This window comes from Haemorhous mexicanus, chromosome 4, assembly GCF_027477595.1.
Source record: "Haemorhous mexicanus isolate bHaeMex1 chromosome 4, bHaeMex1.pri, whole genome shotgun sequence".
Lineage (NCBI taxonomy): Eukaryota > Metazoa > Chordata > Aves > Passeriformes > Fringillidae > Haemorhous > Haemorhous mexicanus.
Genome location: NC_082344.1, coordinates 30037858 through 30062602, shown reverse-complemented (window position 1 = coordinate 30062602; position 24745 = coordinate 30037858). Strand labels below are relative to the sequence as shown.

The 24745-nt window shown below is 41.7% G+C and overlaps 1 protein-coding gene and 1 long non-coding RNA gene across 3 annotated transcripts; one reads left to right on the top strand and one right to left on the bottom strand.

Moving 5' to 3' along the window:
- Positions 1 to 9: 9 nt before the first annotated feature.
- ETNPPL (ethanolamine-phosphate phospho-lyase) lies at positions 10 to 13826 on the top strand. Of its 2 annotated transcripts, none has more exons than XM_059844247.1 (13): positions 10 to 171; positions 1608 to 1726; positions 1895 to 2054; positions 2912 to 2986; positions 4419 to 4512; positions 5575 to 5691; positions 7390 to 7472; positions 7972 to 8197; positions 9069 to 9223; positions 10026 to 10115; positions 10324 to 10454; positions 11327 to 11394; positions 12235 to 13826. In XM_059844247.1, exons 1-13 carry the CDS (start codon positions 116 to 118, stop codon positions 12364 to 12366), a joined length of 1506 nt encoding a protein of 501 aa, XP_059700230.1. In that variant the 5' UTR covers positions 10 to 115; the 3' UTR covers positions 12367 to 13826. The 2 variants fall into 2 exon arrangements, with proteins under 2 accessions (XP_059700230.1, XP_059700229.1); XM_059844246.1 differs by having other exon boundaries at positions 4392 to 4512.
- Positions 7336 to 20134, bottom strand: LOC132326290 (uncharacterized). The gene is made up of 2 exons (XR_009486202.1): positions 19360 to 20134; positions 7336 to 9264 (listed from the first exon to the last, which is right to left on the bottom strand). It is a non-coding gene; the product is annotated as an uncharacterized LOC132326290 (long non-coding RNA).
- Positions 20135 to 24745: the final 4611 nt, after the last annotated feature.

Sequence of the window (24745 nt, the reverse complement as noted above, 5' to 3'; positions counted from 1 at the left end):
GAGGGGTTTGGCCGGGGCCGGCGCCGGGATAAGAGGCGGGGAACCCTTCGGCGGCTCGGACGGACTGTGTTCTCCGGTGCCGTGCCGTGCCGTGCCGTGCCTGTCTGCCGGCGGGATGGAGGAGCTCTACAGCAAGGCGGAGACCCTCGCGCTTCGGAGGAAGCACATCGGGTAGGGGCGGTGGCGGAGCCGGGAGCGGGGCAGAGGGGAGGAAGAGGAGGAGGAAGGTCTGTCTCTGGTGACAGCGCCAGTCCGGACCCGCTCGGCGCTGCCCGGGGGCTGCCAGCGCTGGGCAGCCCCTCCGGACCCAGCGGGGAGGGGGACATGGGCACGCACAGGAGCTGTCATCCCTCTGGATTGCCAAGTCTCGGGGCCAGCCGGAATTCCCTAGGCGGGCGGAGGGATGCCGTCATTAGAACACTGCCCATCAAACGCATCATTCACTTTTCCAACAGATCAAAGCAAGCGGCCAGAATGTGGTACCCAGGTGTATGCCTAAAATGAGGCTGCGCAGGGTTGGGGTGTTTTTGTGCATGCACCTGCAGAACAGCCGTGTCCGCTGAATGAACCTGTTGCTATTCCTTAAGTTAACTGAGGGACGTGCAGGGGGGCTGCCAGAGGTTGTGACCGATACTGATCAAGAAAAAGAATGTATCATCAGCACAGGAAATTGTGTGGCTTTGCAGCACAGCTAGAAGCTGTTAGAAAGAAAGCTAACTACTTCACTATGCAGGAGTCACATTTTCAAGTTCATAACCTCAGTATACCCGACAATAACTCTCAGACTTACCTGGAAACAACTGTGTTTATCCAAGTTCATATAAACACTGCTAAATGTTCAGAAGACTTTCCTTCTGCTCAGCAATATCATTCAACATAATTACATAGCTGGCACATTCTTCAAGAATGGGGGGGGGGGGTGGGGGGGGTGGGGAGGGAGGGCAGGGAAGAGATATAAAAGAGTGTTTAAAGAGTACTTTGGTTAATTTTATAAGGAGCATGAGTTTTGCTGGAAGTCAATGTGATTGAGATGCTTACTAAAGGCTGCTTTTAAAGATTTTTATCCAAAGAGTGTGAGGGTTTTAGGACCTGCTCAGCACCTCTGAAAATAAAGCCTGCAAGGCATTAGTGTTTTGTTCTTGACTGTGACCTCTATATGCTACAGCCATCCATTGCGTAATGATTTTTTGGCTATAGTATAAAACTGTCCTTAACAGCTTCCTTTAGTCCCAGAGAGTTATTTGGCCATGGATGTCTGTAAGGCATGTAAACAAGCAGAGCTATAGCCTAGGAACACAGTAGGACATATAAGGACCTGGAACGACGTGCAGACACTGTTCTCCTGTGAAATCAATTGCAGGCAGAGTCAAGCTTTGAAAACACCCTTATTAAAGACCAGCTTCTGTTCCCACTGTGCCTGGGGAAGTGCATGGGTTTTCACTGTGAGCAGGAGCTGTGCTTGACCACCACCTCAATGAGTCACTAGTTTTTTTTGCAGAAGGAGGCAATTGTCTCCAGAGCTGCAAAAAAATCAACCTCCTCAACACTCAAAGGAGGGAGAAAAAAAGTGAGGAAATTAAAATGGTGTCATGTTTATTATGTTTTAGGCCTTCCTGCAAAGTTTTCTATGCCAAGGACCCTCTGAAGATAGTCCGTGCTCAGGGCCAATATATGTTTGATGAGAAAGGAGAAAAATACTTAGACTGCATCAACAATGTTGCACACGGTAAGCAGTTTGACTTGCGAGACTGCTTCTATTCCTTAATTTCCAGTAGGGATCAGGACACATTTCTGCCAAGTGGTGATGTTCAAGGTGCTTCTCTGAACATCCTAGTGTTATTCAGTAATTGACTGAACTGGCTTGCTAGTAATAACTAATCATTTTCTTCTTTAGTGGGCCACAGCCATCCATACGTGATAAAGGCTGCAACAAAACAGATGGAGCTGCTCAATACAAACTCTCGCTTCCTGCATGACAACCTTGTTCAGTATGCACAGCGACTCACAGCCACCCTGCCTGAGAAACTCTCTGTTTGCTATTTTGTTAACTCTGGGTAGGTCTGACTTGTGGTTTTTTATATGACTGTTCTTTATGACTATTTTGCTCCTGTTTGAGACAGACACTCAGGACAGCTTGGTCTAAATCTTATGAAGTAGGACTTAGTAACATGCAACAAAAATATATCCAGCACTGATCAAAACTTACTTCCTATTTGCAGCCATCATATTTAGAGTGATGGCTCAAAGCAAGAGAGCCAAAACATTAAACTGGCCTGCTGAATGCTATGCAAAAAAAAAAAAAGTGGGGGGAAAAAAGCAAGAAAAGGAAATTAATTCTGCAGATTGGTGAATGTTATGTACAGACTGATGAATGCCTTCTGTAAATTGACATATAACCTTGGAAACAAGTTAGTCTTCCTTAGGCAGATTGGTAGTCTGTGATCACTTACATGTCCAAAACAGACAACCTGTGAGCAGAGGGGCTGTGACAGAGCAGGCTGGAAGCTTCAGTCTTTTTCCAGGGTGCAGATTTGTGATGGTGCAAGCACTGGGGAGAAAGGAGTTGTGGACTGTGGGAGATGGGGCGTTGCTTTTTGAGGGTTAGTGACTGCACTGTGCTCTCAGCTGTAATTGGCCTCCTTTGTACCAAGGGGAGGTAAATAACTACAGGCAAACTGGGGGAGGGAAAGAAAGCATCTCTTTGTTTGCTGTTTATACAAAGGGCTGTTTTATCTTTGCCCCCTTACATGGCACTTATAGTCTCAACCTTAGCATTGTAATCTGTAGAGTAACAGAGTCTGCTGTGTTGATTTCTTATATCCGTGAGTCCCATGGCTTGCCTTCTGTCGGAATATCCTTTTAATTGGAAGTGCTCCTTCACTGCTTTGCTGCTGTATCTGTTCCCATGCAGGTCTGAAGCAAATGATCTTGCTTTGCGGCTGGCTCGGCAGTACCGTGGGCACCAAGATGTGATCACCCTGGAAAAGTAAGTACACAGAGTAGTGTGTGAACAGCCAGCAACTCCTGCCATTACTTCAGAAGCAGCTTTGCAGCAACCCCCTGCAGTTCGTACTCCACTGCCTGCTGAAAGAAAAGCTTTGTTGCTTTTGTGTTAGAACAGATCAGGAAATCCCTTTTTCACATTTGGATAAACACAAGTTTTGAAGATCTCAGAAAAATAAGCTTGTCGGTCACCCCAGAAGGTCAGGCACCTGTTAGAGGGCATTTCCCACAGACTCCCAAAGCAATTCATGCCAGAGACTTAAATGCTGCTTTCAAAAGCAGTGAGTGGTCTGGCTACTGGGCTGCTCTGGAAAAGTGCTTTCTCTTCATCACGCATTGCTGGACACGTTTCATTTTGCACAAATAAATATTCAGTGGTCAAGAAGAAAGATCCTGTAGTTCTGCAGCAGTGCTGCAATGATGCTCAGCTCTCCTTCAGTGAAAACAACTGTGCACACAAAACTAAGGGACAAAATCAGGAGGTGTTGGGAGGGCTGCCAGCCACAGGGTAGGTGGCTGACCACATTTCAGGGTTTTCCTATCCTAGAAGCAGCTGTAGGTTTGGTGATGTTGCTGTAGTGCTGGATTTTCTTCTCAGGTTATCATTAGAAAGTGCAGGCAGAGCAAATGCAAGGGCACATGTTTCCATCTGAGCAGCACAAAGCTTGTTTGACTCAGCTATATTCAGGTCCCTGTTAGCAACACACAACCTACCTGTGTTCTACTAAGAAATCTTGACATGCCTTTGGTTTGGTTTGAGGTTTGCTTTGCTTCAAATTTATGTCTGAACAAAAGTGTTTACTATTCCCTGAATAAAGATGCTACATGCTTTAGGCTCAAAAGGCTCTGGTTCCTCATTTCTAAATCAGTTGGCTTCAATAGTAACCAGCTTTAGCATACTCTGCAGTATAAAACACTTATATTCCAACAAAATCCTTTTCCTGGCTGTGGCTTCTACCAAACCCTCTCACCTGCAATGCCTTCAGAGCAGATAGTGATGGGCTGCTGCTGCGTAAGGTCCCCACTTGTCCATGCAATGCACACTCCTGAGAGTTTTCACAATGGTGGTGGGCTCTAGCTCGGGCTGCCCAGAGGGGGGCCCGTGGGGGAAATGAAGCAGCTGGACCCACCTTTCAGCTCTAGGTAAATCAGTGCAGTCCAGACAGCACCTTGGTCTGTCCCCATGCTGACACTTAGTTTTATCCTGTTTTTGGTCTTGCTAGTGCATTAAAGTCAACAGCAATTTCATATTGTCTCTGAGGGAAAGACAGAACATTAAATCAAGATCCCTTCACAAGCAAGGCTGCTGTGATGCAGATACAGTTGCTATTCTGGATGATGTATAGGCACAGGTGTAAATTTGGCTCTTCTATATATTTGGTGAAAAGTGACTTGGATATTCAACACTCACACAGTGCTTACCATGGCCATGTTACATCTCTGATCGACATCAGCCCCTATAAATTTAATCAGCTGGGAAAGGACAGCAAGAAGGAGTATGTGCATGTGGTAAGTATGGTTTTTGGTTTGTTTTGGGGTTTTTTGTGGTTTTGGTTTGGTTTGGTTTTGGAATTTTGTTTGTTTGTGGTTTTGTTTTGGGTTTGGGGGTTTTTTGTCATTTTTCCTGTTACGCAGCATATTGTATTACCCACTTCTGGTGTAAATATATTTTCATTCTGTTTTGCTGTTGCTAGTGTACATATGCTCAGCTGATTTCAGTGGAATAAATACAGCAAAATTGCTTGCTTTTGGATTTCTTAGAAGGTGTTCACCTGTGGGGCTGAACACTTCCTTCACTGTGCTACAGGTTTTCTTAGCCACTGCATTGTATAGTTACACAGTTTGATGAAATTAGCCAATATCCATTGCATTGGTTTGGTTAAAGATATGCAGGACTTTGAGTCTAGTTCCAAAACTGGAAATGTGGATTTCACAAGTTTGCACAGCTTGGGGTATAGGACTCCTGAGTGTCTAAGGGGGTGTTATTTTTCACATAAACTTGTGTATCTTAAAAGGACAAAATTTTTCCTCAGTCTAGAAATGTACACCAAGCAGGCCTTTCCTGTCTAGACCTCCTTGTGTTAACCACACTGCCAAAGTAGCATCCACCTTTTTGCACCACTTCCTATCTCTCCTAACACCATTTGTAGAAGATTGGATGTCTCACAGATTTGTACCAAGACTAAAATGCCAGAAGGGAAGTGGCAGGCTGGAAAACCCTACTATCCAGTTGCAGAAAGGGATCTTCTGCGAGAATCTGAAATAAGGGGGTGGATGGGTTAGTCATTATTGTGTCTTGAGGGAGAGGAAGGACAGGCTTGAAAGATGGATGAGGTAGATGATGGGTCTTACAACAGCTGTGTTCAGTAATGCTGAATTGGGCATGACAGGCCCAGACTGAGTTTGAGCTCCAGTAAGCATTTTTGCAATTCAAAGCAAACATTCAGGCTGTACTAACTCTTATTACCTATTTGTGTGAAAAGCCAATAAAGTGGAACAATAGAAAAGAAAGTAAAAGTTTCATAGAAGTATTGCCTTCATGAAAATAAATAAATAGATTGGTTTTTTCAGGCCCCTTCTCCAGATATCTACAGAGGAAAATACAGGGAAGATCACCCAGATCCAGCAAGTGCTTATGCTGAAGAGGTGAAAAAGATTATTGAAGAAACACAGAAGAATGGACGCAAGGTGTGTTTTGTGCTCTAGAAATGCTGAGGCTTCACCTATTTATTATGGCACGGGGGTGTGTAACAGGCAACTAAGGACTCGTTTCTTTCCCAATTTCACCTGCTTCCCTTTCCCTTCATTTTTCTATGATGGGTTCTGTTCAAAATGGGCCATTTTTCTATCCGATGCTCTTATGATAATTTTTCTAGGCATCAATGAAAGGATCAATAATACAGTTGTATATAAGCAGACACAATCAAAGCTGTTAAATTTCCTATTTTATGCATTGACTCGGTAGATTGTGAATATCTTAGGGAAAGGTTTGAGGCCAGCTGAGAAACTACATCACAAATTCTAGCAAAGGTATATAAAAAAATCCAGGACATGGAGAAAATCTATTGGAAAAAATCTCAATACTACGTTTCTGAGCCTGTTTGGTTAAGATAACTTTGAAGTCATATAAAAAGGTGAAACTTTCACTCATACACACTATGACCTTGATAAAAACAGACAGTTTCTGATTAGGTGTACCTAAAATGTGTTAATCTTTTATACGATGGCATTAGTGTGTTGAGACTTGTAGTGCTTGATCCAAAACCCACTGAAGTCCCAGAAGACTTCAGTGGAGACTGGAGCATGTTCCCTTCTAGTCCAATGGACTTGCTTCACCCCTCTTTTAGTTTCTTCATCAACTATTTTTTTTATTCTCTACTAACGGATAGTTTTGTTTTTTCTTCCCTTGTTTCCTTTCTTTTGCACATTTCTTAGGTTTTGGTGACATAGACCTGTGGCAGGACAAGTTGTGCTAAGGGCTAAGCCTCACGTGCTGTGGGAAGCCTCGTGCTCTTTGGCCGTGTGCTCGCGTGTAGTGTGCGCTTCTTTGCACCTTCCTGCTCGGCCTTGTTTCCAGGAAGACTGCACCAGCACAGAGACCTCTTGATGCTCAGGGAGGGGTTCACAAGTGGTGTGGGGATGCAATCCCTTAAATAGCAGACTTATGCTGAGACCTTGGGGTAATATTGTATCTCTGCTGCATAGACCTCTGCTGTTGACAAGAAATGAATTTTTGGTCTTCCAGTGTGTCTGATCTGTTGTTCTTACCCTTCCTGACTTGAAATAACTTTCTTTTTCATTCCTAGCAACTGGAATTATTTCATCTGTAGAATTTTTCTCTTCTTTTGTCAAGTGCCTCGTGCTGACATGTTATTTGTGTAGTTATATGCATTAGGCAGGGGTGCCCAAAGGCTAGCCACAGGTCATCTTACAGGTCAGCTTCCACCCACCTCTACCTGGTGTTCAGGATTCAACAAAAACCCCACATATACCTGCAAGCTTTATTAACCTCTTAGGGAAGATGGTACACACTGTTTTGTGTGTCCTGTAAACAGGCACTTTTAAATAAATTTATGTAGCTCCCAGGAGCTAATCCAGCATCCACTGACACCAGGAAGTGTCATCCAGTTCAACACAAAGGATTAATGGAGATCCTTGCATTCCCATCAGGCTGCAAAGGTGGCCCTGGCTACTGCAAATTTGGGCACTCTGATTACAAAATTAATAAATCCTTTAGCCATAGCTGTTTTCAAGAGCTCTCAATTGTCCAGCCCATTCTGTGGTTAAATTAAGGCCCACATTTAAACATTTATTTCTAGACTGTTAGATGTCTCTGCCAAGGCCAAGTAGATGAACACAGCTCTCACACGAGTTTGTCTCTTGTAGATTGCTGCCTTCATAGCTGAATCCATGCAGAGCTGTGGAGGCCAAGTAATTCCACCTGTGGGCTATTTCCAGAAAGTGGCAGAGTACGTACAGCACTTCAGAGGGGTGTAAGGGGGAAATTAAACAAAGAAATAGCTTTTTTCACTATAGACTTATCTAATCAATTCAGCCATTAACCTCTCCTGTTCTTGGCTATCTGTGGTTCATTTCTGCTTATTGGAGAGTATGATTTCAGTTCAATTTTTTTAATGGAATATTGGCTAATTTTTAGCTAGATAATTGCTATTCTTTTCCTATCTTTAATCCTCAGCCATAAATTTGATGGAAGATGAAGTTAAACCAGTTATAATCCTACAGTACCATTACAGTACTCCTATTTGACATTAAAATGTCATTTTTTTTTTCCTTAACATGTAGCATACTAAAAATTTCATAGCTATAAAATAGCTATAACTGTATTCTTTCTTTTTTTCCTAACTTGGTCTCACACTGCAGAATTTCTGTGATGCAGACTGTCTTGTCCTTGATTGCCTACTCGTGTTCTGCAGCACTAGACTTTCAAGGTATTGTGATTCTTTTCAGGTATGTGCGTGCAGCAGGTGGAGTGTTCATAGCTGATGAGGTCCAGGTTGGCTTTGGCAGAGTTGGGAAGCATTTTTGGGCATTCCAGCTGCAAGGTGAAGACTTTGTGCCCGACATCGTCACCATGGGAAAGCCCATTGGCAATGGACACCCTATGTCTTGTGTGGTCACAACAAGGGAAATTGCTGAAGGTTTTGGTGCTTCTGGACTGGAGTATTTCAATACAGTAAGTTCATAGGTGAAGCTTTGCCTTTTTTATTTTTGTTTTGGTCTGCGTTTTCCAGTTAGAAGTTCTCCAGGGGATCCAGATAACATCTGCAGCAATCACTGCATTACATTACCAGTAGCTTGAGCCAACCACAGTCTAGTATCTAAAAGCAAGTGGAGAGGCTTTGGAATGTGCTCTGTATCAAGTGTTACATCATCACATAGACCAGAACTAGCTTTGGGCAGGTCATGCATCTCAGCTCATATCCATACAGAAAAATTCTTCCTTATGTCTCTTTCCCTCTCCCTACTCTGGAATGTTGAATATGTAAAATTCCATTTTCTAGGATAGGCTCTGTGCTGGTGGAGCTCATGACATGGCAGACCTTGCTCTACAACTCACACTTAACAAAACAGGGACCCTTTACCGGAAAATATTTCATCTGCATGCATGCCACAGAAGTTCAGTCTTCTCGTTTACTGAGCCTGCTTTCTGATCCTTAGACTCAGGCTTCTTCCCAGCTGAATTCCCTGTTTTAAATGGAGTTTATACTCTCTGGATCAAAATATATCAAATGTATCAAATCTATCAACCACTGCTCTTCCCAGGAGCATTTTGCCTGCACGTGAAATCAGCTGAATTCTTCAGTCCTGAGATCTTCAAATTACTGTAACCTGGAGCAGAGGAAGAGGGAGCCCTTCCCTTGCCCAAATGAAGGGGATGGTGTTTCACAGCCTCAATGCCACAAAATCCCCACCTCTCTGAGCTTTCCTTATGACATGCCAAGCAGGAGAGGGCAAGTGAAAACGATGCGGATAGCCCCAGGTAAATGTTTTGTTTTGATAGGTTTTGATTTTGATGACATGTTTTGTTTTGTGTTTGCTTTCAGTTTGGAGGCAATCCAGTGTCTTGTGCCATTGGCTTGGCTGTGCTGGATGTAATAGAGAAAGAAGATCTCCAAGGGAATGCCACACGTGTAGGAAATTATCTCCTGGAGTTGCTGGCTGAGCAAAAGGAGAAGCATCCCTTAGTGGGAGATATCAGGTGGGTGCATCACAGCAAAGTCAGAGAAGAAAGTAACTGTGCTAGAAAAAGAGACAAAATTGGTGTGAGTGGAACACAGAAACATGCCGTGATTTTGCTACACCTTTCTTTTAAAATGATCTGCCCAAAACTGGTATTGCAAGGCTATATATATATCTATATATCTACATCTATATCTATCTATCTATCTATCTATCTATCTATCTATCTATCTATCTATCTATCTATATATATATTTAAGTTGTCCATCTGTCTGCTTAATTACTTACAAGCATAGCCACTAAAAAATTCTGGGAGAGCAGGAGAAAGAGCCATTCAAATGCAATAACCAAGATGTCAGCACATCGTTGTAATCATGCAGACCCTGTTAAAATCTCTGGGATTTCCTTGGGAGATGTTACTATGGATTTTCTGCATCTCATGTTACAACCATTATAATTGCCTTCAGGTTTTTCTGGGGGAGGTGGTTGGGTTGCAGGGTTTTTGTGCATCTTTTTTTGTCTCCCTGGCTTGTGATTTTCAGGATAAGCACAAAAGAAATTATTCTATCATTCTTATCTGGCCACATAGCATTATTGAGCCAGGTAAATTTATTTATCCAGAAATACCTGATATCCCATTTGATTGTGTGAAGTTGCCAAAAGGTGACCAAAGACAAAGTCTCCTCTCTCATTCTCCTTCCCCCATTTGTGCTTCAGGGAAGGGAATTACAGTTGTTAGAAACAGGTATTGCATTTGCAGCAGAAGGTTTGGGTTACTGGCACTGGATTTCACTTGTCTGTACTTTTCTTTTCTACTCCAGGGGTGTTGGATTGTTTGTTGGAGTGGATCTGGTGAAAGATAAGCAGAAGCGAACACCAGCCACGGCTGAAGCCCTCCATCTTATTTACAAGTAAGTAGTTCCTAAAGACTGTGTGCAGTGATCAAACCCTCCTAATATTTTCCAGCAGTTAGTCATTAATTTTATTTTCAATTTGTGTCATTTTTGGTGACATAATATAAAAAAAAAAAAAACCTTTCAAAATCTGTCTCAGCTTGGAGGAAGTGACAGGACACAGTTTTATACCTGTATCTAACACAAGTGTTTCCTCTTTCCACAGACTCAAAGAGCATCAAATCCTTCTTAGTGCCGATGGACCCTACAGGAATATTTTAAAATTTAAACCACCAATGTGTTTCACAATGGAAGATGCAAAACACGCAGTGCAGACACTCGATGCACTTCTTACAGGTGTGTGTGCTCTAGGGCTCAAGGGAATGTTCTTTGTTCATTTCCCAATGAAAAACCATCGTAGCCTAGGCCATTACATGCAAGGGAAAGTAGTCATCTGCATCTCTTACCATTCATCAAACTGCTATTCTTAATGCCAATTATTATAAACATATACAAAGCCCCCCCATATGTATTTCATCTAAACTGTTGGACAAAATCCTGCTCTTGAGCCTTTCTCTTACAGTCTCAATGTTACTACTCATTTCTGGTCACATGTGCTGTTTGTTAAAGAGTGAATATATTAATTCAGCACAGGCCTGAAAGACACTGCAGATACACTGGTGTAACTTTCCATAATGTGCTCTACCTTTTCTTTTTTTCTTTTTGTTTATTTTTTAACTAGAGTACTGGAATGTGATTGTCTCACTCAAATTTAGCCTGAAGGATTTCAGGCTCTACTTTTTTTACCTGAGGACCAACCCAGGGGAAAATAACATCAGTTATACTGTTAGCATGAGGGCTCTTGGAGCCTGTTACACAAGAAATGCTCCCAGCTTCTGAGAATATAACAACTAAAGGTAGACTTCCATGAACCTGCTGGACAAAGGCATAATTCTACTCCGAAAGGTTTCTCTGATACCTCATGCTACAGTCAAGCTGCTAATTTTATTATTTTCTCTAAATACCCCCAAGCTAGACAGTCCTGAGATTAGTCACATTGCCTCAAAAAATATTTTAGGAAGTACTCATCACTCTTCAATTATTCTTCTGTGTGATAAATGCCCAGAGGAATAGCTGATTTTTTTAACTTCAGACAGATACTAAATTGATGGTATGCTTACTTCCCCCCACTTCTTTTTAATTTAGTCATTTTATTACTTTTTTTTCAGAACTGGAAGAGGCCACTGGAATGAAGACAGAAAATAATGCACCTACAAATGTGCAGTGTAAAAGAAAAGTATGTTTTAACTTTTCTAATTTTTCTTTCAGATAGGTGTTTGGCAAAGCAAGTACAAATTACTTTGGTAGAGCATGCCTTCATTTTTGGTAGCGTGAGTGGCTCTGTGCCTTGAAACTGAGCTCGGGGAGTAACTCACTGCTAGAAACCTGAGAGGATTTACCCTGTCTCACTGGGGTAAATCTAAAAAGGGCTGAGTAATCCAGACCAACAACAGGTTACAGACAAGCCACCCGCCTTATCTGCTTGTGTGCAAACAACACCAACCAGACTTTGGGCTGCACAAAGTCATGAGCACAGCAGTCAGCAACTATTACATGCCACTGAAAGATATTTGGCTTTCTAAGCGAGCCTGCAGCCTGGAAGGTGCCCAGGTTTTCAGAGAGTTCCAAGGATTTTGTTTCCACCATAGCTCTTTGGGTATAAATGGCTGACACACATCCAAATTAGGACTTCTAAGCTTGCAGCCCCAGCTCTGGGTAAATCACATATGATTTCTCACACCCTTAAAAACATGTCACCCTCTCTACAGGAAAGTTGGCTGAACTGTCCCTTGGTGGGTTTTCCACTGGTGCTATGGGGATGGGAATGCAATAGCTCAGCTGCTATGGGGTGTGAAAGTTAAGCAGAGACCTGATGAGTAATTTGCCACATATCTAGATTTCACTAGGTTTGGAGTGCAAGCCTACTCCTACAGGCATTTTTACACAATCAGTTCAATTTCTTTCAGAACTGAGAAGTTGTGGCAATTATGGAGAGCTACCTAATGGGGACCAGGTCCAGTGGGTGCCTGGTTGAAGACACACACATGCCTCCACTGACATGTCCTTTCTGTTTCAGACAACTGAAGAGAGTTCTCAACCAGAAGGTGCCAGTGAAAGCATTGGCCACATGAATGGAGCTGCCTGCCGACAAGAAAATGGGATTTACTCGAAGAAACGCTCAGTGCCAAGTAAAAGAATAAGAACATGAAGAGGGACAGTCTCTTCATTCAGTTTGAATTTGTGTCCGTCTTGCTTTTGAGATGAAGAGTGCAATAGTCTGAGTCCTAGGATCTGTTTGAAGCCTAGTCATGCCTTTCACAAACTGGCTGGATTCCTATGAGCTTCAGTAGGTTTAAAATACCTTTTCAGATACATGAGAACTGTGCCATGTGGCTTGAAATCTAGATGTGACAGAATGCACAAGTGATACAAAAATACCTTGGTGCTGATGGCAGGTGTGACATAGGTACACAGACTTGGTGAAAACTGCAGGTTTATCCATATTATGCAGCATCTGATTCGCTTAACTGCCATAAAGCAAATGCCAATCCTATTAAGTTTAAAAAATATGTGCTTAACATGCTATTTTTACAATATTTTGAATTTCAATATGTAATATTGAGATGTTAATTACTTCCCATGTTTTAATGGCTGAATTCACTAAACAATGCTTGAGAAAGAAATTGTTATTATCTTCTAGTGTAACTTAGGTCCTATGGACCATATTCCCAGCTGATGTAAATTGGAGCAGCTTTGCTAATGCCAGCAATGCTCTACTAAGAGTCTGCAACTCTGTGTGTAGAGACACAATGTCTATGCAGAGAGCTCTCACATAAATTCAAGGAAAATAAAGAATCTAATTTTCTATGAATAAAGCAACTTTTATAAATATTTATATAGAGTAAGATTTTAAAATTTTTTCCCTAGAGTTTATAGATTGGATCCTATCAGTCTATAAAATATGCAAGTAAAGTATATATAATTGCAGACACACTGATTGATTGAATTTAACCTGAAGGTGTCTGAAAATGAGGTTCCCAGGACAGGTCAGCTTGCATTCCCATGGATTTGAGTTGTTTTGAGAGTCATGGGAATTACTGCCTGATCCTGTCAAAGCGGTGCTGGTACTTTTTGTCAGGGGTGATGAAGAGTTGCACACCAGTTCTGTGGGATCCTGACACATAAATGGTGACACTGGACAGGTGACTGAAAGGAGAGGACCGCTGCATAAACCATGCATGCAGCCAGTGCCTATCTGTGCTGCAGATACTTCAGGCTGACTTTCCTCACTGTCAGGGTTAAATTTCAATGACAGCACACAAGCCCTTCTTAAATGTATTAACAGCTCCATGCTATGGAGGACACTGAGGGCTTTCCAAATAGTTGGTACTTCAGAAAAAAATACAAAGTGTATTTATTTCCTCTTCAATCTTAATACCCTAAATTCTGCTGTTTCCTAATTGCTGCTAATTATCCTACTGATATGACTGAAAATTGAGCACTTTATCTAATTTCATGTTTCCACAATTTACTACATTTATGTCTATGTTTCTGGTGTAACTTTTTCCAACATCCTCAAGCTGGCTTATTTTCTCTCTCATGATCCTTGAATAATTATTCCATAAAAATAAATCTCTTGTTTGTAATTATGATGTCCTACACAAAGAAGTTTTTTGTTTGTTTGTTTTAATTTTATTCTGCAGTAACACCTATTTGCTGAGGGAAGTAGCTTCAGTTTTAGCTGGAGGTTGTCCCTATTCCAAGGCAGAACTGGCTAGGCTGTTCTTCCCCGAGGCACTCAGCTGTTGGCAGCTCTTACCCTTCAAGCCAAATGTTGCCTCAGCTGCCACAGTTCATTCCCTGCTAACTCTGCACCAGGAGGGACAGGTCTTTTCCAAAATGAAACTACACAAAGAACTAAGTGAACTTTATTTGGTATGTCTAAAGGCACAGTTTAAGTCACTCCCTGTATGGAGTGCCACTACTTATATTTCACCTCATCCACTGTGCCCAGCAACTAGCAAGCAAATACTTGTGTGATTTATTAGAAGGCTTAAGCCCAAAGGCACAGAGCCCAGTACCAGTCTCTACTATGACACCAGCTGTTGTGGCAGGTCACTAATATTTAATTTTCAAAAGTATGTCAAAGAACTAGACTAAAAAATCTGATTAGCTTAAATCTAAGGTGGGGTGCTTTGAAGATTGAAACCTCATAAACACAAGAGGCTTGTGCCTCTGTGCTTCTCCCTGTACCTGTGCCTTGGTTCTGCATATGCTCAAAATATTTGGAACAACCATTGCTCCAATCCACGTGTGTTTTTCACCCAGCTTCTACTTCACAAGTCAGGAAGTTCTCTAGCTGTTGGCTCTGTTCATTTTGCAAAGTGCAGGTTACCTAGAAAAGCAAAGTGTTCTATTTCCTTCAACAAGAGAGGATATCACACCTATGATGCGCACCAAAAAGAGCCACAATCATTTAAATGGAGGGAACAATCCAACAGCCACCAAGATTTGAGCTGGACCTACTAAGCTTACTATTACTGCATCGATTTCTCACAATATCCCACAGCATCTCAGGGTCCACCCACACGATTGTGCACATTCCCCACTGTGAAGGCCTTGCTAATTAGAAGAGCCTGACTAAAGAATGAGAGAGTGGAAGAAGAAATAATTAAGGTTAAACACAGGGACCACAGATCCAGTCAGCTGAACTGATCAAATATATTCCCTCCACTAAACAGTAAAAGCTCTTTTTCCCCTTTCCAATTCCATCTTCCTTTTTCGTTTTTCCACCTCTCCTGTCCTGGCTGTCCAAGTCCTTGTTTTAGCCACGTATTTCAACCTCCAGCCCTTCCAATCATCAGACAACTCCATAAGCCCGTTCCACTCACTAACCTTGCAGAATAAATATAAGACCCCACCTTTCCCCCCCCCAAGTTTTCTGGAAGGCTAAGGAACAGGTTCATGAAGGAGTAAGAGACAGTGGAGTGAGGGAAAGGCAGGAATCCATCCCAAGTGGGCATCACACTGGAGTTGGTCACTTATATCTTCACTCCAGCTCATCATCCTACTGGAATCCCAATCAAGATAATTTTATTGAATTCTCATAGTTTGCCACTTTCCCCATAATTTTATATTGCACATTTATACATTTCAGCAAAGAGAGCAGTTAGAACAAGGGAGAAAGGAAGGACAGTGCTTGCTGCAGCACCAATGAAAATGTGACACTGAGAGTCTGAACCCACTGCCAGTTGTGCTGCACAAAATAAAAAGCAGGACTGAGGCTCTGTGGAGGCAGGAAGCTGTGCCTTAGACAGCACTGCTCAGGAGAGAAGAATCAGCATCCAAAGTTGCCATGTCAGCACGACACTGCAGAACTGCCAGGGAAACAGGGTATGATGCCATGTGCTCTCATCTGGGGAGAAGAGCCTCAGCCTCACCTCTGTAAAACATTGCAAAGGGACTACACTGAATAGAAGAATTTTTCAGGGGTATTATAGTTTGTCTGTTGCTTTTTAAATGAATGGTTTTTAGACATATAACAGCCTCTTCTCAGATAATACATTTATAATCTTCACAACTGTTAAGCTTGGTGGCTGGGAAATAACAGCCCAAACACAGCTGGGGAAAGTCCAGGAAAGTCCTCCTCATGCACAACCAGAAGCAGCAAGTTCTGATTATAGATCATAAAATTAGGGAGGTAAATAAAGGAGACCAAGGGACAAGCCTGAAAAACTTATTTTATATATGTCACTGCAATGCACAAGGCATTTTGGTAAAAAAAAAAAAAAAAAAAAAAAAAAGTAAAACAGAGAGAAAATCTCTTTTTTAACATGGTAAAATTTGAGTTAAATGTCTAACTGGGGCAACAATTTCAGCACCACATGCAAAAAATCACACCTAAGAAATAGTCATAAACACCCATCATAAAAATATAACTAAGTGGATGCTCTTGCAAAATGAATTTGTACAGGTATTTCTTGGAGAGTAAGCCCCCAGTGCTGCAGCTACTCTAAGCTAAGAGCTGGAAAAACCAGAATATGTCAGAGAAGAGGCAATAGGTAACATATTAGAGAAGACCAAATAAGGCACTGGGATGTACAGTTATGTACTGGGCAGACACTTTGAAGCCTGTTGTAGCTGCATCTTTGCCCTGACTCTATGGGCTTTGTCTCCATTTAATAAAATAATTTTGAAAAAACCAGGTGACTTATGCTTGCAAGCAGGGCAAATTAGCTCATGGCAGCAGAAAGGTTGGTTTTCTTTTCCATGTTTCTCAGGGATAACTTGAGTGTTCTAGTAGTGCCTCTTTTCAGCCTGGGCCTGGCCTGTGCTGCTGCCAGCCAAGCTCTGCCAGAAGGATTATGCAAGGGAACACAGGGCCAAATGACAGTGATGGGATTTCCCTGCCTCTGCTATCCACACACATTTGTATTTTCCTACCTGGAACACTTGATTTTGTTGGTGCCTGTGGTTCAGCAGAAAAGCTGAATCAAAAGAGGCAAGTTATACCTTTGCATTTCCCACTGACTTGCATGCCTGGACTGTGCTTGCTGTCTCTGTAGGCTTCACCCTCCAGAGATGCAGGCTACCTGACAAAGTCCAGGAGAGACACCTCTGCACAGGAGGGCTCTTCCTGCCAATATTTCAAAAGGAAAAACATTTGGGCCAAAATGAATACCCAAGGTACAAAGCACCAAAGGTTCAAAGCCCTCACTGAGTTTGCAGCACAAGACCAATGTGCACTCAGCAAAACAGGTTTCAGTCTCTGCACCTCCGCTCACAGCCATTCATGTGTCCTAGGTAAACACTGCTCCAGAATCACAATGACACACATTTACAACAATATGGAATTAAAAACTAAATTAAAGGAAGGGGAAGGGGAAGAACATGAAAAAAATATGTTTTGGCACAGCACTGAACATTGCTAAAAGTCTTTAATAATCGACAAGGCAGAAAGTTCTGAGGTCACAAGAAAACCTGGAAAGGATTCTTGGCTTCAGCCTACTATTGATCCATTACATGGCTCATATGGTGACTTAACATCTTTATGTCTCTAATTTGAGAGCAGCTGTAAAGACCTTATTTATGGTTTGTAAAGGTTAATCACCTTACCAGGTACAATGCTGATGATACAGGACTGCAAGACCCAAAGTATACTTAGCTCAATTTACTTATTTGGAGTTATCTCATTTTATTCCTTACTTGCCTATGATTTTGTCAGGGAATAAATCCCTTTGCTGGGCAGGACATATTCAGAGACTGATTATGTGAAATATCAGGAAGAAATGAAAAGACACAACTGCAGAACCATGACACAAGCAGTCTGGCTAGCATCTCCCAGGAATCTTAAAGGTCTGTAAATATATTTTCAGTTGCCAAAAGATGCTTCAAACAAATAGAAGGCTTTTGGTACCCATTGCTTAGTTTCTTCATTCTAGTCACAAAATAAGGCATGAAAGGAGTTCATCTGGAAAATGTGCTGCTAACACGCTCCAGTGGCTGGCTCTTGAGAACAAAGGTTTCTGTTCACAGTGCTTATAACCAGCCTTCAATTAAGTTAGCTTTCTTCTGTTCTCTATTAGGCAAGACACAGAGCTTATAAATCGTAAATAAATGAGACTATAAGGACAGACTACATTTTGCACATTCACCTTTGAAGAACAGAATTTGAGTGCTATGAGACCTACAAATCTCTGAGAGACAGGATCAGATTCCCTTCCAAATTATGTCTCTATGCAAAAATAATCACAGCACTTAATGCTGCTTTCTTAACTCACAATTAAATGAGGACACTGATTTTTTGTCCAAATGGCAGTGAAATTACTTCCATTATAAGCTAGATTTTATCCAAGAAAGTTTTCTTCTGACATTGATGTGTAAATAGAACAAATTCCTACAGGTAAGGAGTGCATCTACATTCTTTTGTCCAAAGTGCCTTAAACTACTTCCCAATCGATGGGAGAAGTTGGAGAGTTACTTGCAAGCACTGTAGGAAACTACTTGCCCAAAAATGCATGTCTTCATATAAAACTCAGAAGACTTTTTCTTCATGCCTATTTTCTTATTTGCTCCACCCCAAAGAGCATCCTCTTCTCTCTTTACTCCACCAACCCTACACTGTAAATCTTTTCCCAGTTTGGATTTGAGAGCAGGGGGATGGGACACACTGGAAAGCAGTGTGCCAATATGAGGTGCCAAGAGAGCACCTCATATTGGAAACATTTCCTCCTCCCACAGTACAGTCAAAGCAACATAAACCTTCAGGTGCTTGCGGCTGGTACCCATCTCCAGGTATATTTTTTCCTCGCTTTATTTTGCTTCCAGCATCATAAACTTGCCAAACATCTTCTTCCTCCTTGTCTCTCAAAAATTTTCCAGCTACTAACAATGCTGCCTTCTGTATAAACTTGTTATTTTACATTCCAGAAGAACAGTCTAGAAGAACAAATAGCAGCTGTTTATACTAGCATTTCTTCTGGAAATACTGTGCGTGCATGTACGTTGTGCATCTAGGAGTAGGTTTTTGTGTGTATATATATATATATATATATATATATATATATTTATTTATTTATTTATATACATATATGCACAAAAGCATGCAGAAACATGTATACAGATGCGTTCCAAAGCAATTTATCTGTGAGGCAACCTCTTTATACTCACTGGACATATTTTTGAGATGAAAAAAAATTTATTTTATGAAGGGAGGGGTGCTTCAGAGACTAATACTAACAGGAGAACCCTTTAAGAATACTTCATCATGCTGCTGACACGGGAAAAGTTGTTTTCACAGATGGCAAAGAAAAGGAAAAGACAGTAAGATATCTGTAGGCCAGTGCTGGAAAAGAAGGAAATACCATCTAAGCACAAATTCTGAAAAACAGAGACTTAAAAGTGGGGTTGACAAATTAGACTACTTTAAGAACAATGAAGCCCTCACTTAAGTGTCCAAGTCTTGATTACATGCCGTTCCTCAAACTGAGAAATTTCTACACCAAAACATGAAAATGGATTAACCTGGTTTACCATAGGTTTAATACTGTCAGAAATGGGTTTTTGTGGAAAACCTCGCAGCTAAGAAGTGCGTAAGAGAGCCTTGAAACATTAAATGCCTAGAGAGGGCCTGTAAACAAAAATAGCAAGGGTTCTTCACACAGGAAAATTGCTGGAAGCTACAACCATTTTTCAAACTTACCTGCAGTTCTTGTGGCAGAGCTTATCTTCCCTGCTAAAACTGGCAACACGGTGTCTTAGGCATCAGACTTCATGGTCCTGAGCTTTCCTAAGCTAGAGGGGCTCTGCTCTGGAGGTGAAAGTGGGGCTGTAAGTCTCTGCACCTGCAATGATGCTACAGGCTGCAGAGGGCTGCTCAAGTGTCTGTGGCCAGTGCTCCACATGGATTATTTAGCTCTTTGGAAACAAAATTCTTTCTCAACATGTAAAACTATGGCATCTACAGAGGAATATTCACCAGAAGACCCAGGATCTTCAAAATTGCCTAGAGGAAAATCTCTACTGTGGAGAAAATTTGTATTGTAGAGAAAATCTCTATTGTAGAAAATTTCTACTTGCTTTTCCTCTCACTCCCTCACCACCTCCCCCCAAAAAAATGTGTCTGGAAAGAAACGAGCACAGCTAACTTTCCTCATCTCCCTTCTCTAAGGCCATTCATAGACTGCCCTCCCTCCTGCCTTGTTTCAAGGCAGGCTTCTAGGCCAATTGCTAGGGAGCTGAAAGTCAAAGATGGCAGCTTTGGCACGTCCAGCAACAATCCCCCGTGCTTGCTGAACGGTGAATTACCTCCAGACAGCCCGTTCTTTCTTTCCTGTTTTTCCGGGCTGGTTTCTATTCAATTAACTGCTTCATAATTGCACAATAGAACAGCTCCACAGCCTGCCCAAATATCGTGTTCCCTTCTGCAGTAACACTCCTCAGTCACATCTGCATTTTCTACCCCTGTGTTTTTGCCTTCTCTGCATGAATAGCACTTCATTTGCAGCACCTCCTTGCAGAGCAAGCGTGGCTTTGGGTTTGTTTTGGCTGACCATGACTTGCAGCAGGCTGCCCAAGGGAGAAGGTTCGTGGCAGCTGAGCCACAGGCACCAAGAGCAGATCACACGGGGAGAAAGTGGTGACACGTTCCAGCCCACGGCAACGGGCTGTCTTAGGCAAGAGGCAAACAAGAAATAACAACAAGGAGGCAGAGAGTCCTACAATTAAGCACCTCCTAAGTGCACAACAGAAGGACAGATGGGAGAAATCTCTGCCAGCCAACGGAGCACGTAGCAGTGCCAGTATATTTCCACACCATGCAAATGTCTGTGTGGAGATTGACACAACGCAGCTCCCAGTGCAGACTTGCTGAGGGCCTTAGAGCAGCAGCATTGCCTCACCTCACTCCCAAGAATCTCTCCCAGTGAGGATGCAAGGATGCTTTCTTGAGCTGGTTTAAGTTTTTTGACAGTACACAAGTGTTGCCTCCATAAAACCTATGCAGCTCCTAGTGGTCCATGATGTCTGCCTCACCCCTACTGCTACTGAACAAAGAACATGCAGCAGCCCTTCAGCACCTGAGTTTTCCAAAGATGGTCAGTAGACCACGGGAAGAGGGGCACCAGTTACTTAACAAGACCTAATTCCATTGGTCTGAAAAAAATTCCTGTTTCTCACAGCAGCAGGAAATTTAATTTTGCTCTGCCTATCTTCCAAAATTTTTTAAGTCTTGTAATTTTTCCACAATAGCAGTGGAAAAAATAGTCTCATGACTCTGTTATCAGACCATTTTATGTAACGTGTTTGCAGTGAATGATTAAACAAAAAGATTATTGCTTAGTAAGTTTTGAGTAGTTGCCCAGAAATCATGCATGCAGAGCCAAATACTACCGTTGATGTTGAAGCACTTTTAAAAGGATTAACTCAAGTAGACAGTGCCAAAATTCATCCTTTGAATAGGGAGGTGTGCTTGCCATTGAAATGTCAGTGACAAAGTCAACATTGATTTGAAACTTGACACAAAATGCACCAAGAACGTCATTCTCCTGCTGCTTTAGAGATCAGTGCTGGTGCACACTGAAGGACAAATGTGTGGCAATGAAGGTGGCGATGGCCATGGTTTGGGAAAATGGGAATGTGTAAGGTCATGCCTTTGACAGTTCTCTTTGTGTTCCCCGTATGAAAATCGTAAACATTCACTAGGCTGCTCTGGAATAATTTACTTCTGTAATGCTATGAGTGCTGTCAACAGAGATTTCATTATTTAAGTTTCAAATGGTCCCTGAGTTGCTGATTCCTTAACAATTTTCAGATCAACAGTTCTGCTATAAATACTTGGGCATACGCTATCACAGAAGAATTGACAAGGTCCTCTATTATTTAAAAAATATGGGGGGGTTAGTGCCAGCTCACAAAATGTTGTGAAAAGCAAAACCAAAATGAACTACAAATGCCACTGGAGATTTTATAACTAATTATCTTCATTAAATGTTTTTGCAGTTTGCTCAAGTCTAATGGAATGACTTGTCTGTACTTGTAAGTTAATTCTGACCAGGACAGAGTAAATGTACTTTGCAATAACTGTTGCAGAATAACTCATGTGTGAAAACTTGTTCTGGAATCAGTCTGCCTCATTCTATTTTAGATTAATTCACTCACTCTGAAAGGAAGAATTTGGGATCTGACACATATCAGAATTGAGATCTCTTTTTCAGATGTGCTTGAGTCTGATATTTTCTCTCACTGGTCTTCCTTTTCCAGCAGGCTTTTTGATATACATTTAATTTAGCTCTGCAGTGAGGATAAAGGGAATAATAAAAGAGAAGGGAGTTGTTCTGGAGAACATCTTATTGATTAATTCCTGCTGGCATCCTTGAGTTCTGCAGCAGATATTGTAACTAATGTTCTTAGGGTCTCTGTACCTTTAGGTTCAGAACTTCAGGCCCACAGTACCCAAGACCCTTTTGTGTTTTGCACAGCAGACTCTGTCTCAGTAACTCTGAAAGGAGCAGGGAGAGGACCAGCTTGTTACACTACAGCTGCACAATGAATGACCACGACATCCAATAACATTATTTTTAGAGATATCCATAGTTTTGCTCAGAATTTTGGTTGCCATAGTCTTCTAGAGACTCTGAACACAGCAATGATGACACTGGGAATCAGAATCAGTGGCTCTTTAGACAGTGTTTTACTCTTTTTGCCTGCAAGAGAGATCAGAAATTAGCTCATTTTCAGCACCATCTAGCAGGCCAGAACTGCTTACTCAATAACTTTTTACTCTCGTAGAATGGGATGGTCAACCTCCTCCAATGGGGCTCATAAAGTCAAAAAGGAAATAGTTCTCTGTGTATGCAGCCACTCTTTCTATTGGGAATGTTTGAGCAAAAAAGACATTTAAAAAGGAAACACAATAAAAATTCAAAATAATGTCAATAGATGATTTCAGATCATTCAAGGCAGCCAGTATTTCTTTTCCTTGGCTCTAGTTCTGACCGTCCTAAAAGCTGGTGCTCTGAACAAAATGGGTGATTGTATCCTAGCCCTGGATTAGCCAGGCAGAAAGCCCATTTTTCAGCACTGTGCTCTTGGCCACAAAGCATACACCTGGGGTGGGGATTTGATGTGACAGTTTTAGGCTGGCTACTACCAGATCAAAACCAATGTGGTCACAAGCCACCCTGAGCTGGTTCAGTACATAAACAGCTTATTAAATTTTGGGGATAGAGAGAGGGGAAGTTTATTTTGACAAATATTATGCTGGGTGAGGCTTATAGTGTCCTAGTGCAGATAGCATAGAGTCCATAAACTCTATGTGATGTGCTTTGGTGAATTTGACAGAAATTCAGTCACCAAGTGTATTCATCTCATCTCTGTGGAATCATGGCTCCAGAATGCTTCAGAAGTGAACAGAGCCAGTATCTAGTCCTGGATGATGTGCCCTAAGGCCAGAAGTTAGATACCAGTCTGACACAGTGCCCAGAAAAGGCATCCAGTTCTCTGGAAAAACTGCAAGCATAAATCACCACACGAGGACTCAGGTGATCCTCAGATTGTGCTGATGAAGAGTGCTGCTGAAGATGATACCCAAAGCAGTTCATTGCTTTGAACATGCCAAGGATGATGTTTTTCAGTTTAAGACCATAAAATGAGAAAAAGAAGAGATATAGCTTCTCTGGAGGTGTCTCTACACTTCAGCAGCAGCACAGGATGTAAAATGGCCAGCAGCAAACACTGCCTTTTAAGGCACATAAAATCTCAGTGTGTGACAACAGTTACATTGCTTACCCAGGTGTGCTAGCACTTGAAACCCTGCATGGCTTGGGTAGGGAGCCACTGTAAGGAATTTCAAATAACCTGCAAGTGCTATCCTGAATTTCACATGAAAATATCCAGCCAGAGCACGGTACAGACTGAACTCAGGGACATGGAAAGTCTTCACTGGTGTTTCACTTATTTGTAATATTAACTAAGTTGCAATATATAGTAGGATAAATCTAAGAGATGAGATGTTTCAGATTATGAGAGATTATCTACATTGCCTATGACTTCTGCAAAGAAATGTCTTGATACCAGTCCTGCATTAATTCCTTGCTTTCACGGACTGTTCATTTTTAAAGTGCAGGGAAGCACTTTTCCTCAGGAATTTGAGCATTTCAAAGGTCTGGAGCAACCTTGCAGAGAGAGAGACAGAGGGAAGATTGTGCATGTCCATCCTGAAACATGCATGTAAATATTTGAACCACTCAAAGCTTTCCACATGAAAGGATGTATCAAACTTCTGCTTGTTCATCAGCGCTATTGAGCAAGTCTCAAATTTGTTAGGATGTATCATATTCCCAGATGGTATAAATTCCTGGGGCATTTCAGGCCTTAGTGAAGTTGTGCAAGTCACAACAGCCTTGGATCAGTATCTTCATTCACAGTCCTTCATTCCCTGTCCCGTGCATTCAAACAACTGTATGGAAGATGTAGTGTTTTACACCCAAAGTACACAGGTAGCCTGAAGTACAAACCCACAGTCCATCCGTTTGCAGCAGCTCACACGCTCTCAGGCTCTGCTATCTTGCACTAATCTAACATAAAAATGAAGTATCAAAACAATTTTAAAAAATGGTTGAAAGGGTTATCAGCTTGGCTTGCAAACAAGCACCATGCTGAACCTACCTTGTTCCTAGCAATAATTTCATTTGCTGTTCAAAACTTATAAAAAATTCATCTTTTCCCTCCAGTTTTCTCACAGCCAATGAGAAACAAGAGAACAATCTCTACTATTCTGCAAAATCTACTTGATTCATTCTTTGCTAGACACAAATTACCAAAAGCTATGAGTTGAGATCTCCAATAATCACTATATTCTCAAAAAAAAATTTGTAATGTGTTAGAATATTTATTTGTCATTTACTTTCAGGGTGTATTCAAAAGCTTTATGTGAAGCCACTTCAAAAATCTTTTTTCAGAAAAAATCATCTAGTTCCATGGACATGATCAAAGCAACACTTTCTGGTGAAACACACTTTCAAAGAACTTAACGGTATAAACATGTACATTTTAAAAACTGGGTAAAGAACTTCTCCAATGTGCTTTGC